The sequence below is a fragment of the Triticum urartu genome, chromosome 4A (assembly GCF_056163025.1).
Source record: "Triticum urartu cultivar PI428250 chromosome 4A, HENAU_Tu73, whole genome shotgun sequence".
Lineage (NCBI taxonomy): Eukaryota > Viridiplantae > Streptophyta > Magnoliopsida > Poales > Poaceae > Triticum > Triticum urartu.
This window is the reverse complement of record NC_141876.1, coordinates 546789434-546803655: the sequence shown is the minus strand read 5'-3', so window position 1 is coordinate 546803655 and position 14222 is coordinate 546789434. Positions and strand designations below refer to the sequence as shown.

At 46.4% G+C, this 14222-nt stretch overlaps 1 protein-coding gene across 2 annotated transcripts; it reads right to left on the bottom strand.

Annotated features, from left to right (window-relative positions):
* Positions 1–10584: 10584 nt before the first annotated feature.
* Positions 10585–12901, bottom strand: LOC125554149 (monooxygenase 2-like). 2 transcript variants are annotated; one of them, XM_087519806.1, is made up of 4 exons: positions 12565–12901; positions 12411–12479; positions 11626–12306; positions 10585–10871 (listed from the first exon to the last, which is right to left on the bottom strand). In XM_087519806.1, exons 1-4 carry the CDS (start codon positions 12804–12806, stop codon positions 10625–10627), a joined length of 1239 nt encoding a protein of 412 aa, XP_087375932.1. In that variant the 5' UTR covers positions 12807–12901; the 3' UTR covers positions 10585–10624. The 2 variants fall into 2 exon arrangements, with proteins under 2 accessions (XP_087375932.1, XP_087375931.1); XM_087519805.1 differs by having other exon boundaries at positions 10589–10822; positions 11562–12306.
* Positions 12902–14222: the final 1321 nt, after the last annotated feature.

Genomic DNA, 14222 nt, shown 5'->3' with positions numbered 1-14222 from the left:
TATTTGAATGCAAAACTTATACTTCATTTGCTTCAACTTATAATTTTAAATTTTCACTATTCTACTAGCGCATCCCCTGCCATGCAAGAATTTTTATCTTGGATAAGATAGATTTTAGTGCTATAGATGATATGGAGGTAAAGATAGTTTACTTGAAGACGGAGCATGGGTATACTTTCAACGTCAAATTATATAATGGAGACACATACACCCATTTTGAATGCAAAACTTGGCAAGCACTATGCAAGGCTTATGCATTTGAGCCTGGTATGGTTGTCACCTTTGATATTCGTCCGGAAGATGATATTAAAGGTAATATAGACATCTGGGTCGATGTGCAAACGCCTCCAGTTCTACCATTATGTGAGGTTTTCTCAACCATGCATGCATATGTTTATGTCTTTGATACAGTTTATTCAAAAATAGTTGACAACTAATTTGTATTGTCAGCTTATTTCGGTTCAAGCAAACATGTCCGGTGCTTGGTAGACAGGACCTACTACTGCCCCGGGGCTCAACTAAACTGCGAGGAGATAAGTCATTATGTTTCATGGCTTGAGGATCTTAATACTGTCAAAACAAATTTTTTTCCTGAACTTAGAAATGTTAGTACTCAAAACGTGCGACCAATGGTGATCGTATTGAACTACGGTCACATCTATAATTGAAAGATGGTAAGATTTTAACTATTTGTCCTTAATTAGTGCATCTTTTGCATACATTATTTTTGAAGCTAAACTTTCATTGCTTAGTATATTAATTACTATACGATGTTCTTCAACAGGGACTTCCGATGACAGTTGTGCCTCAGTGGATCGAGACTAAAGGTGACATGTCAATGGTTAGCTTACGGCCAAGATATCCTACATTGCACATGAGTGCATTCAGGATTTCTGAAAGCGAAGAATGCTTAATAGAGAAAGATTGGAGCAAAATTGTTAACATCGCAGAGAAGTACTAGGGGCAGCTAGGAGAAGCGCAACCCAAGATTAGGAGACAGATTCATCTGCATGCTCCAGTATGATGAATCAGGAGAGCTATACATGTTCTATGCTATTCTACCTGAGAGGGAGCAGCACTAGTTCATGTGCTCTTAATTAGTGTCTCATGCCCGTGTCCTGAACTTCGATGTTGGTGATGATTATGTTGAACTCGATGATATCTTTGCTTCTGTTACAAAGTGAATATTTCCTCTTTAAGCTAGCCAGTGTTGGTGATGATTAGATAGCTAGCGGTAATGACTATGACGATTAAATAGTGGTAATTAGACGACTACGATGATTTTTAGCTAGCTAGAGTTTATTTATTTGTTAATATGCGATGATGATGATGATGATGATGACGACTACAACTCATTATAACGTAAAACAATCCTAAATTAAATTGATAACACAAATTTAATTGAAAAATACAAAATAAAACAAAAACCCACAAACATTTAGTACCAGTTGGTGTTACCAACCGGTACTAAAGGGCTCGCGCCCCCCGGAGCTGGCTCGTGCCACGTGGTTGCCCTTTAGCACCGGTTCGTGCTGAACCGGTACTAAAGGGGGGGGCTTTAGTGACCACACTTTAGTGCCGGTTATGGAACCGGCACTAAAGGGCCTTACGAACCGGTGCTATTGCCCAGTTCTGCACTAGTACAAGTAACCAATGCACAAAACAAACCTGACAAAGATCAAGACTTTAAACATATTCTCATTACAAGAAACACTTTACCGGTTCTCCTGGGATGTTGTTAAGAATATGCATGCATGTATCATGCTTGTAGATCAAGAATGCAAAGTATGAGTTCAAAAAGGAGAAGAAGCAAACTATGCCCCTCTCTCTCTCCACTAAGGCCCATATGGCCCATTACTTCTCCCGGGGGGGTTCCGGTAACCCTCCGGCTCTCCGGTTTTCTCCGAAATCACCCAGAACACTTCCGGTGTCCGAATATAGCCATCCAATATATCAATCTTTATGTCTCGACCATTTCGAGACTCCTCGTCATATCCGTGATCACATCCGGGACTCCGAACTAACTTCGGTACATCAAAACTCATAAACTCATAATATAACTATCATCGAAACCTTAAGCGTGCGGACCCTACGGGTTCGAGAACAATGTAGACATGACCGAGACATGTCTCTGGTCAATAACCAATAGCGGAACCTGGATGCTCATATTGGCTCCTACATATTCTATGAAGATCTTTATCGGTCAGACCGCATAACAACATACGTTGTTCCCTTTGTCATCAGTATGTTACTTGCCCGAGATTCGATCGTCGGTATCCCATACCTAGTTCAATCTCGTTACCAGCAAGTCTCTTTACTCGTTCCGTAATACATCATCTCACAACCAACTCATTAGTTGCAATGCTTGCAAGGCTTATGTGATGTGTATTACCGAGAGGGCCCAGAGATACCTCTCCGACAATCGGAGTGACAAATCCTAATCTCGAAATACGCCAACCCAACATGTACCTTTGGAGACACCTGTAGAGCACCTTTATAATCACCCAGTTACGTTGTGACGTTTGGTAGCACACAAAGTGTTCCTCCGGTAAACGGGAGTTGCATAATCTCATAGTCATAGGAACATGTATAAGTCATAAAGAAAGCAATAGCAACAAACTAAACGATCAAGTGCTAAGCTAACGAAATGGGTCAAATCAATCACATCATTCTCGTAATGATGTGATCCCGTTAATCAAATGACAACTCATGTCTATGGTTAGGAAACTTAACCATCTTCGATCAATGAGCTAGTCAAGTAGAGGCATACTAGTGACACTATGTTTGTCTATGTATTCACACATGTATTATGTTTCCGGTTAATACAATTCTAGCATGAATAATAAACATTTATCATGCTATAAGGAAATAAATAATAACTTTATTATTGCCTCCAGGGCATATTTCCTTCACTTTTGGCCTCTCTCCTCTATTCCCGTATGGCCCAATAAGGCCCATATACTCCCCGGCGAATTCCCGTAACTCTCCGGTACTCCAAAAAATACCTGAATCACTCGGAACCTTTCCGATGTCCGAATATAGTCGTCCAATATATCGATCTTTATGTCTCGACCATTTCGAGACTCCTCGTCATGTCCACGATCTCATCCCGGACCCCGAACTCCTTTGGTACATCAAAACTCATAAACTCATAATATAACTGTCATCGAAACCTTAAGCGTGCGGACCCTACGGGTTCGAGAACAATGTAGACATGACTGAGACACGTCTTCGGTCAATAACCAATAGTGGAACCTGGATGCTCATATTGGCTCCCACATATTCTACGAAGATCTTTATCGGTCAGACCGCATAACAACATACGTTGTTCCCTTTGTCATCGGTATGTTACTTGCCCGAGATTCGATCGTCGGTATCTCAATACCTAGTTCAATCTCGTTACCGGCAAGTCTCTTTACTCGTTCCGTAACACATCATCCCGCAACTAACTCATTAGTTGCAATGCTTGCAAGGCTTATACTGATGTGCATTACCGAGTGGGCCCAAAGATACCTCTCCGACAATCCGAGTGACAAATCCTAATCTCGAAATACGCCAACCCAACAAGTATCTTCGGAGACACCTGTAGAGCACCTTTATAATCACTCAGTTACGTTGTGATATTTGGTAGCACACAAAGTGTTCCTTCGGTAAACGGGAGTTGCATAATCTCATAGTCATAGGAACATGTATAAGTCATGAAGAAAGCAATAGCAACAAACTAAACGATCAAGTGCTATGCTAATGGAATGGGTCAAGTCAATCACATCATTCTCTAATGATGTGATCCCGTTAATCAAATGACAACTCATGTCTATGGCTAGGAAACTTAACCATCTTTGATTCAACGAGCTAGTCAAGTAGAGGCATACTAGTGACATACTGTTTGTCTATGTATTCACACATGTATTATGTTTCCGGTTAATACAATTCTAGCATGAATAATAACACCCCACGTTACAAAGGAAACAAATTTACGGCATTCATTCCCTCTCATACAAACACATGTTACGTAGGTAACAAAGTTACAGTATTTATTTCCTCCCATAGAAACGCATGTTATAAGGTTCGCTTGTGCTCGGTTACCAAATGCAGGACTTGTTTGGCCATCTCCGTCACACGTCGGCCGTGGAGGATACGCAGTTGGGAATCGTGGCCGCGGGTAGCCATGGGACGCCGCCACTGCTCTTCTTCGGAGTGCCACGTGCTGCAGCCTTGGCCGCAGGCTGGGGCCGCAGTGGAGAGCACCGCCGCGCCGCTTGTGCCCGGGCAAGGAGCAGCCGGAGTTTAGGAGCCACCGCCGGTGGCCGTGATGACCCATGCACCACCGTCGTTGTTGCCAGCTACGTCATGGGAGGGCCTCGCCGGGGAAGGAGGTTGCCGCGGCTTGCCTTGGTCAGAGAAGCCGGGCCATGTTGTTCGCTGCCTCTGTCACTGGCAGCCGATGCACTTGCCGGGGCTGTGCAAGAGTAAGAGACCTTGCCGGGGTCGTGACCACACATCGTGATCGTGAATTTTATGTGAAGACATGTGTATAGATCGCGTGTAACGTTACACGCGAGCTCACATCATTGGACATGAGACACATGTAAATGGCTCGATAAAGAAACTTGATAAAAGAGAAATAAGACTCAAAATAGATGATTTTTAATTATAGATTACGACACATGCATTACTAGATTAGAGAAATAAAATTTGATCTACTAAATAACTTCTGTCCGTGCGATTGAAACTTGTTTTGTCTGAGAGACGCCATGCATTGGGCTAGGAGTCATGTGTTCAATATACGGGATTGCTAAATCTCAGTTGGCTGAGACTTAACGAAGTCTCATTTGTTGCTATACCCGTGAGATTTTACATGAAGATCTATGTGTGTTTTCTTATATCTTCTATCACTTGAGTGAGAAGTCTCAGTCGATTGAGATCTAGGTACACCCACATACGGAATTGCTAAATACTCCATGGCGTAAGGTCTTGTATGCGCTTCATGATGTGAAGAATTTGCATGTGCTATGAAAAATAGTAGGTAGTAGGGTTGTAACTATTTTAGAATAAGGGCACATGCACAAAGACTTCGCGACTGTCATCGACAAGGTCAAGATGATTTCGGTAGGGGAGCGACGACAGCGGCGCGTGGACCGCTCGTTCTGGCGGCAGTAAGGTTGTTTGGGGTTTTTTCCACCAGACACCTTAACACCCAAGTAATGTTTGGGTGCACCAGATCCACTAGTCCGATCAATCATGGAGCACGCAGCTCACGTATACACATACTCGTCTTTATAGGTGCTAGCTAGCTATATTTATTTAGATGTTGCTCACCGTGGTATATATACTCACCTAGATCGATAAACAGTGCTACGCGCAATGGAAGCGAAGGAGGATCAGTGCGAGCTCACCCTCCACTCATCGCCGTCGTCGGTGCGGGAGCCCCCCGGCTTGTTCCTCTGCGTCTACTGCGGCCGCAGCTTCTACAACTCGCAGGCGTTCGGTGGCCACCAGAACGCGCACAAGGAAGAGCGCCGCCTGGCCAGGCGCCGTCGGGAAATGGCCGCCGCCAGGCGCGTGCATGCAGCGTCGCTGTCATCGTCCGCGCCTTCTTCTCACGTCGCGGCGACGGCGATGCTCAGCGCTGAGGACCATGCGGCCGGTCCTGCGGCTAAGAAGACGAGGATGGAGATCCAGCTGGAGCGCGGCAGGAGCTTCCCGGAATACGATGGCGCGCGTACGGGCGATGGGCTGGATTTGTCTCTCCGGCTGTGATCGGTGGACTGGTACACCTACGACCCCCATCGATCGATCAGTCATCACCTTTGATTCATTTAGCATACGCTGCGTGCTTGTTCCGGTCTGCTTAATTTGGTGATCACATGTGAACAGTGAATGTTGCATATCTATATTCTTAATTGTCGATGTCTTAAGAAATCTGATGCGCATATATATGGTTCAAATTAATTCAGATTTGTCGCTAATTATTCAGTCGGTTTATTACTAGCTTAAATATAGGTGCTACAAACACATCGCGTTTTAAGTTAAAATTGCATTCTTTTCATTTGGAGAAGAACAAAAGTTATTATTTTTTCTTTTTCAAAAATAAATCTCATACTTTTCAGGTTGAATTCTCTCGAAGCTAAATGTATACTTACCAAGTGGTCAGCTTGGTAAGCTATCAACAAAAAAATGCAATCACCAAATGTATACTTTTCTGCAAAAAAAAAAGTTAAATGTATAAATTGTGCTAAACTTCCCTGCAATAAAAGTTATATACTAAACTGCATAGTTTAAATCACAATAGTGTTCAGTCACCGGCAACACAAATAGGCACAATTTTTTTTGTGAAAGTTTGTGCAGATAAATTCCGTAGGCAAAGGTGTTATGGATGGCTCTCCACTAAGTCACGTACGCACGCAGGAGGATCAAAGTGTCGTTAGCGTACTCCGAAGAACGAGGCAGGGCAGCTCCGAACAAGGGGGTGTTCCATGTGGTACCCGTGCTCCGAGGCAAGGATGTACATTGGTGATGAGGTTGAAGAGGTACAAGGAGAGGAGTCATCTCGATGGAGTCCAAGCTTGCATGTGAATCAACAACCAATAAGGGCGCCATTGAAAAGGCTCATAATATTAAGAGAGTGGTTTTTCAGCTCCCGAATGCCCTTACACCATTTGTGAACAGTAAATTAAAGAAAAATAGAAAACAAATTCAAAAAAATCTGGCACTTTGCAATATCAACTATGAACAAACTTTGTAGGTGCTTGCAAGTTCCGAGGAGCTCTATACAAGAAAAGAATTTCAATGCTTGAAGGTTTGAGCACTTTTAGCACTGAAATCTGAAACTCGTGATATTCAAAGAGCTCTACAAGATATTTTGTTATGAAACCTTGCACGAACCTACAAAGTTTGACCATATTTGATTTTGCAAATATTCAATTTTTTTGTTGATTTTTTTTCTTTTTTTTGAATTATTGTGCCTAGAGGGTGTAGGGGCACCCGAGAGCTATCACACATTTCTCTGATATTAAATCAACCCATCGTCGCCAACTTAGCAGGAACCTGTGAGGACAGTGGAGGATCAAAGTGCCACAACATACTAGGATGCGGTTAAGCACAGTCTAACTTGCATAGTCAAAAGAAAAAGTTTTCTGGCAGTGAAGCTTGAGGACGAATGTGGAGTCGTAATGCTTGAGGCAATATTGCATGAGCTTGGTTGCAAAGTCAAAGTTCTCTCGTATGCACCTCCAATTGAAGGAGGTAGTATGAATGGAGTGGGCTAGGAAGGGGATCACTGGATACATCTGCATGTCAAAGTGTCACTTTTGCATTAAGAGAATGGTTTTCATTACTTTGAAAAATGGATTCTAGCCTACGATGATGCCTTTGTCATGCAGTTATGTAGTGAAAATTGGTCAGAAGTTCTTTCGCTAGGTGGTGTCATTGACCTTGGAGATGTGGGTAATGATGGACCAGTTATCAACCGAGAGATCCACTTCGTGGGAGAAAAAGCTCTCGGCGAGCCATATGATGATGAGTCTGAAAAGTGGACAAGCGTGCTTAAGGAAAGTTAGGCCAAAGCCACCGAGACCAGAAACCTAGTTCGAACGCATGGCATAAAATGCTTCCTATGCTCACCAGAGAAGGGGCAATGAGGGACGTCACCTAAGTGGTATCTAGAAAGGATCCATTCATGAGGTGTGGGAGGTCGACATATCAGGTTGACATGGGAGCTGAGCCCAGTAGGTCAAAGTAAGGCATCTATAATATATGGTTTGGTGTCGCAGGTGTAGATATGCATGCCATGGAGCTCGACAGTCGCGAACTGCTTCTCAAGCCTGTAGGTAGAAGCACATGTTTGTATGCGGTATTTTCATCTCTGAGATGGCAGAACTTGATCTTGCTATGTTGTCGCTAAAAAGCACCAGTCTGGCTAGCGATGGTTGAAGGGCTGTTGAAGGATGTGGCAAAAGGTGAACTCATCGTCGAAGAGGGGGTCCTGCTCTTTTAAGAGGGACCCCTGGTTCACGTCTTGCTAGCTTTGGATGAGCTCATTAGGGTGGTGCTACCCCTGACACATGACTTTAGGTCTATCCGCACTTGCTTGAGGGTGGTGGAAAGGCGGCGCTCGAGCGGGAGAAGCTGGGACATGGGAGCATGCCCTATGCATCGTGACACTAAACCGCATGAAGCCAGTGATTACGGAAGCGGGGAAAACGAGTGGGGGTGGGATAATCTTGTATGAAGTTAATGAGAGGCTAATTAGGAAATTATGAACAACGTGATAAAAATGTATTAAAATTGTAGCAGCCATAACATTTTTGTAAGAGTTGGAAAGGCCGAAATCTCTTATATTGTAAATGATCTTTCTTCATGCAATATTTGTTTTAGAATTTGGACAGCGGATAGATTGAAGAAGCGAGGTTGGGTAAATTGCAGCCTATGCACCCTTTGCAGATGGACAAACATGACATCCCCGCACCACTTCTTTCGGTGCAGGTCCACACTGTACATATGGATATTGGTATAGGAGTGGCTTGGCCTGGGGGCTCTGGAGATTCATCAATGGTGAGTGAAGCACAACATCAAACATTTTTGGAAAAACATGTCGAAGCCCAACACAGAGAACCAGAAGGCCATGGCTTCCTTAACTATGCTTGTCAGTTGGGTCATTTGGAACGAGAAAAATGCTAGAGTTTTTAGGAAGAAATCAAGGCCGCCTTTCTACAATCTCAAACTTATCCAAGAAAAATCCAAACTTTGGGTCCCAGCAGGAGCTAGACACCTGAGTATCATCATGCCACGAGAGTACTTGTTGTTTATTTTGTTGACTGGCCTTATATGCATGACTGAGTCCAAGGTTACATGTTCCAGGGCTAGCCCAGACCCGACCTCGATATCACGGATCTCTTCAGCTAGCGGCGTATGCCCTTGCTCTCTTCCTCTCCGGGAGAGCAAGAACAAGGTCCCGAGGCTTCCGTGTTATCAGACTCCTTCAGTTATAAGTGATCTGCTAGATGATGCTGAGTTCCGTAAACAAAATTGTTGACTCTCGAATATAACTTATAAAGGATCTGGTAGAGATGCCCTTACATTGGTTTTGCTATTTTTTAGGTACCTCAAATTCTTTGTCGCGTCAGTCACTTTTTTGGGATAGCCGGACCTCGCCGGAGAAGAAGAAGCCCCACTATCTATCTTAGGGATGGGGTTGCAGGTTCGTCGGGAAGCATCAACCTCGCTATCTATCTTAGGGGTGTGGAGTACAGGAGAATAGCCAGAGTTGTTCATTGGTGCGCGTCTTAGAGGGATGGCCATGGCAGTGACCAGCAACGGCGGTAGGAGTGGTTGGGGACTGAGGGGAAGCTGGGGCGGCGAGGCGGTGCGCGGTAATACCCGCTGGCCACCGGGGGGTGTGGAGGCATGCGGATGGGGTGGAGTAGGCCCCGGAGGAGGAGGAACCGTCATGCCGGAGGAAGAAGATGAACAAGACGAGGCATGATTGTGCCCGTTGGATATTGATCTGATGGTCGGGAAATAAAGTCACTGATTAAAACGGTTGGGTTCCTACTTCTTCATCATCTCGTGTGCAAAGACCATGATGATCAAAACAGTTTCTTTTTCTTGAGGCAAATTGTGTTGCTCACCAACTGGCGTAGCGCTCTGATGATTCTCAATTAGATTTCAATTGGTATGGTGATCCGCCCTCTTCTCTGTTGCCCTTTGTTTTGAAAGATGTAACTCTTCTCAGTTGATTAATTAAGTTTGAGGATATTTTTAAGAAAACCAATTTCAGTCGAATTTCGGCCATCTCGCCTGGGCCCGGAATATGTCCCTTTCGCTTAAAAAATTTCGGCCTGCTTTGAAAGTTGTGGCCCAGCCCAACATCTAGAAGGCCTCCATTATGGTCCGGCTAAGAAAACACCATCAAACTGAATGCCCGAACCCTAAACTTCTCGTTTCCTCTGTCTTTCCGTGTGCGCCGCGCCGTTGCCAGCCTGCTGCCTTCCCCCGCCCGTCGGGAGCTCCTCCAGTGAAGAATCCGCACTCCGCCGCTGCATCAAGCCGCCTCGTTGACGGGTACCTCCCGCCCGCTCACTTGCGTCCGAGTGCGTCGACGCGCAGCCTCCATCAGGGCCACCTCGCGCCTCCTCCATCACCATCTAGTTTCTTCTCCGTTGCTTCTTCAATGCCACGGCATGGTACTTGATGTCTGTGGCAGTGAGGATTGTTTTTATATGTTGGACTGATGCATAGGTAGCATCAGGGCACTTCCTTCTTCGTTTGCTTCTCCAATGTTTATTATTGAACTGATTCAGTTGTTAATCCCTAGAGCTCGATCTGCTATACTTTTCCTCCGTTGATTGCAAAATTTCTCTCAAATTTCGGCCGAATTTCGGCCAGATTTTGGTTAAATTTCATTCAAAATTCAAATTTTGTTTTTGCAATTTCGTCTGAGATTTGGCCGCAATTTTTGAATTGACCGAAATTCGGCCATTTTGTCTGGGGGTGAAAAAAAACCAATCCGAAAATCAAAACGCAGGGTGTACGTAGGGATCTGCTGGATTACGCGATTTAGTCGGGGCGACAGAAATTACGTGACTGGTGATCCACCCTGCAGAAAAACGGCAGTACATACACTTCAGAGCTTGCCGCAATCGTAGTCCGGCATCATGAGCAGCGTCTTGGCGAGCACCCCGGACAGCAGCTTGTCCCGCACAAAGCTCACCACGGTGTGGTCGCTCTCCTGCACGAACCCCACCGCATAGGACGCCGCGATCACCTGCGCGCTCCTCCACCGCCGCATGCCGGCGTACCTGCGCAGGGCCGCCACGACCCTCTCCCTCTCCTCCCCGTCGCCGGCGCCGACGATGGCGTCGCCGAGGCAGGGGCGGAGACAGGGGGTGCGAGCAGGGTCAGACACCCCCCATCGCGTCGCCCCCCCCCCCCCCCTATAATATCTCATTACTAGTGCGTGCTAGTTCTACCAGTAGTTTGTACGTATAAAGTGTATTGCCATTTGTCGTTTAATGCTAAATTGATTATGGCCCAACGAGGTAACTTTCTAGCCCAAAGGCCCAAACATGGGAAAGCACCGCTTGAGCCTTGATCGCTAGTTGTAGACATCAGAAAAGATCAGCCGTGAGATGGAGCAGTTACTTTCCTATCGATCTACCCTCCTCGTAATTTCCTTCTAGGCGTTCTGGAGGTTCCGTATCGCCTTGTGCCGCCGCCCCTCGCTTCTCGATAGGGAAGACCGGCAGATGGCACTCCACTTCGCGGCGATTGAATCCATCAGAGTCCATGAGACAATGACAGCTTGTGTGCTTTACCAGTATCATACAACAACAGATCAAAGTCAACTTCAAGGAATCAAGGTATGTCACCGCTGTATCGTAATTTTAGTAATTTTTTGCTTCCTTTGAAGAAAATAGTTCATTCTAATTTAGAAATCTAGTGTCGCTCTTCTGCTTATTTTTTCAATGATTGGATTCCCTTTTTCAAGTCCATTGCTTCCAGCTCAAACATATGTGAAAGTGCAAATTAATTGATAAAAATGTGCCTTTTTTTTCTGTTACCCGGCATATACGTTCTTCGCCCTCCTCATGTCCAAATCCTGGCTCCGCCCCTGCGCCGAGGCAGCGGGCGAGGACGACGCCGTCCTCGAGCGCCGTGCACGCGCCCTGTGCCAGGTCCGGCGTCGTCGGGTGGAGCGCGTCGCCGGCGACGCACACGTTCCCCTTGCTGATGCTGGCGAACAGGAGCGAGAGCGGGGAGCGGAACCGCAGCGGCGCGGCGAGCACGTCGCTCATCTCGCTCCTCTCCACGGCCTCCAGCACCTCGGGGCCCACCTTGGCGCCCCTCATCTTGGTCAGCACGAACTGATTCATCGCCGCGGCGCCCCGGTCCTCCTTGCCGTTGGCATCCGGGGAAGGAGCAGGAGACCAGGTGAAGAACCAGTAGACGTCGGTGTCGCTCCAGGGCACCAAGCCGGCGCGGAAGCCTTCGCCGACGAACTGCAGGATCTTGGGCTCGAAGCCGTGGCCTTCGGGGTACCTGGCGTATCCCCGCGTGGCCGTGCGCCCGGACTCGGACGGCTTTGCGAGCCCAAGCCATTTCGCAACCACTGAGTTGATCCCGTCGCAACCGATCAGCACCTTTGCCCGGAGAGTCGAGTCGTCGGCGAGATGGAGGATCTTGGCGCCGTCCTGGTCGTCGATGGAGACGATCTTGGAGGAGTAGCGGACGGTGCCTGGCGGCAGCTCTTCCTCCAGCGCCTGGAGCAGCACGTTACGCTGCACGCACCGGACCTCATGGGGTCCCCTGCACCAACATCGATCATAGTGAAAACTCTGCTTTCGCCATTGCACCAAAGAACAGAGTTGAGATCGATCGATATGGTGGTGGATGCATGGATGTCTCCTCACAGTTTTCCGTTCACCCGGAGATCCATTTCCCGCGCTATTTCTCCCGTAGACGAAGCCATGACCCGCAACCTGACCAACGAGAGACAGACTCATCATCTCATCACCGGACTGTTGTAAATGTATAGAAAAAACGAGTACAGCATCGATAACATACCCCTGCAGCTGCAGATGTCGGCCCCTCATCTTGTCCCCGACCCCGAGGGCGTCAAGGGCGCGGAAGGCGTTGGTCCACGTGAAGAAGGCGAAGCCGGACGTGCGGCGCTCCGGCGACGACTCCAGCACCACGCTCCGGACGCCCTTCCGGTGGAGTCCCAGAGCGACGGCGAGGCCGGCCAGTCCGGCGCCGGCAATCACAATGTCCTCGGCTGCGTTCTGCTGTTGGATTCCGGCCGCCATTGCTTACGTACCAGCTGGTCGAAGAGTGACCACTATGGTGGTCAGTGTGCGATCGATCGTCAGTATGGTAGTGGGAAGCCGTTGTGAGAAACAAGAGTGAGTGATCAGTACATATATGCTTGCAGTTGCAGGAGCGAAGCAACAGAGAGGGCTTGATTGACGTCATTGCTGATGATGCGGCCGCCGGCTGCGATACCGCGACCGTCCCCAGAACACGCCAGCGACGGACAAACATCAATCTTGAGTGTGGCTTCCTTATTTTAATCATGGATTTTGGGAGCAAGGCGGAACCGAAAATGATTGATTGATTGGAACCACTGAACCACGGCGGGATGAGCCCATCGATGACATATGCATGCACCCAAATACTCTCTCCGTTCCAAATTACTCGTCGTAGAAATGAATGTATCTAGAACTAAAATACATCTAGATACATCCATACCTGCGACAATTAATTCGAAACAGAGGAAGTAGTTTGGTTACGACCAAAATCAATGCTACGCCTAATAAGAAGTTTAGGTTATGTTTTACCTAATGATAATTAGTCAGTTGGCAAATTATGATTGAGATTGCGAGTAGAGGGGAGGAGGGGCCTACCCCTGAAATTAAGGGGGCGGGGCGAAGAGAATTGGTGAAGGAAAGTTACCTAAACTTTTGAAACTTGTTCGAGGGTGTAGGATTGTTGTTTGGTTACCGCTTCACGCCACCCAATGAGTGAGATTTTATAATAATCAGACCCACAAAGAGAAATACATCGGTGCTCTCAGGTCCCAGCACACCCTATGTGCAAAAAATAATTTAGTAATTCAGAAAAGTTCAAAAAAAATTCCAATCTCTTTTGGAATCAAACACGATCAAGTATTGTACTCGTATAAAAAGATTCACCGAAGAATGACTTTCATTGCATCCTGTGTCAAAGATTGAAAAAAGATATATACAAATACCATTCATGCTATATTATCGTCATAAATTTATCTTTTTTGCCCTGAAGTCATTGGTAATCATTTCTTGGCTAAACTTCTTATACAATACTCGATCATATTTGATTCCAAGAAGATTCAAATTTTTTGACTTTTTGAGAATTACTAAATTATTTAGTGTATAATAGAGTGTGTTGGCACTCGCGAGCCCCAAATCCATGTGTGTCCCAGGGACTGCTACTTCTATGCATAAGGGTGTCTTCAAAGCAATGCCTCAAAGTGCCAGTGAAGTTTTGAACGACACGGTACGGACACTTTTTACCCTCTAGTACGATTCACTAAACGTCCCAAATCAATCTGCATATCCATCTTCCAGCAACCCGGAAGAAAATTTGAAGGAGCTTCCTGGAGTCTGAGCACCACGTTGGAGTCCGCTTGGCCCACCGCAGTTAAGTTGCATGTCCTCATACCCCATGTGGTTTATTCTATAGGTCCG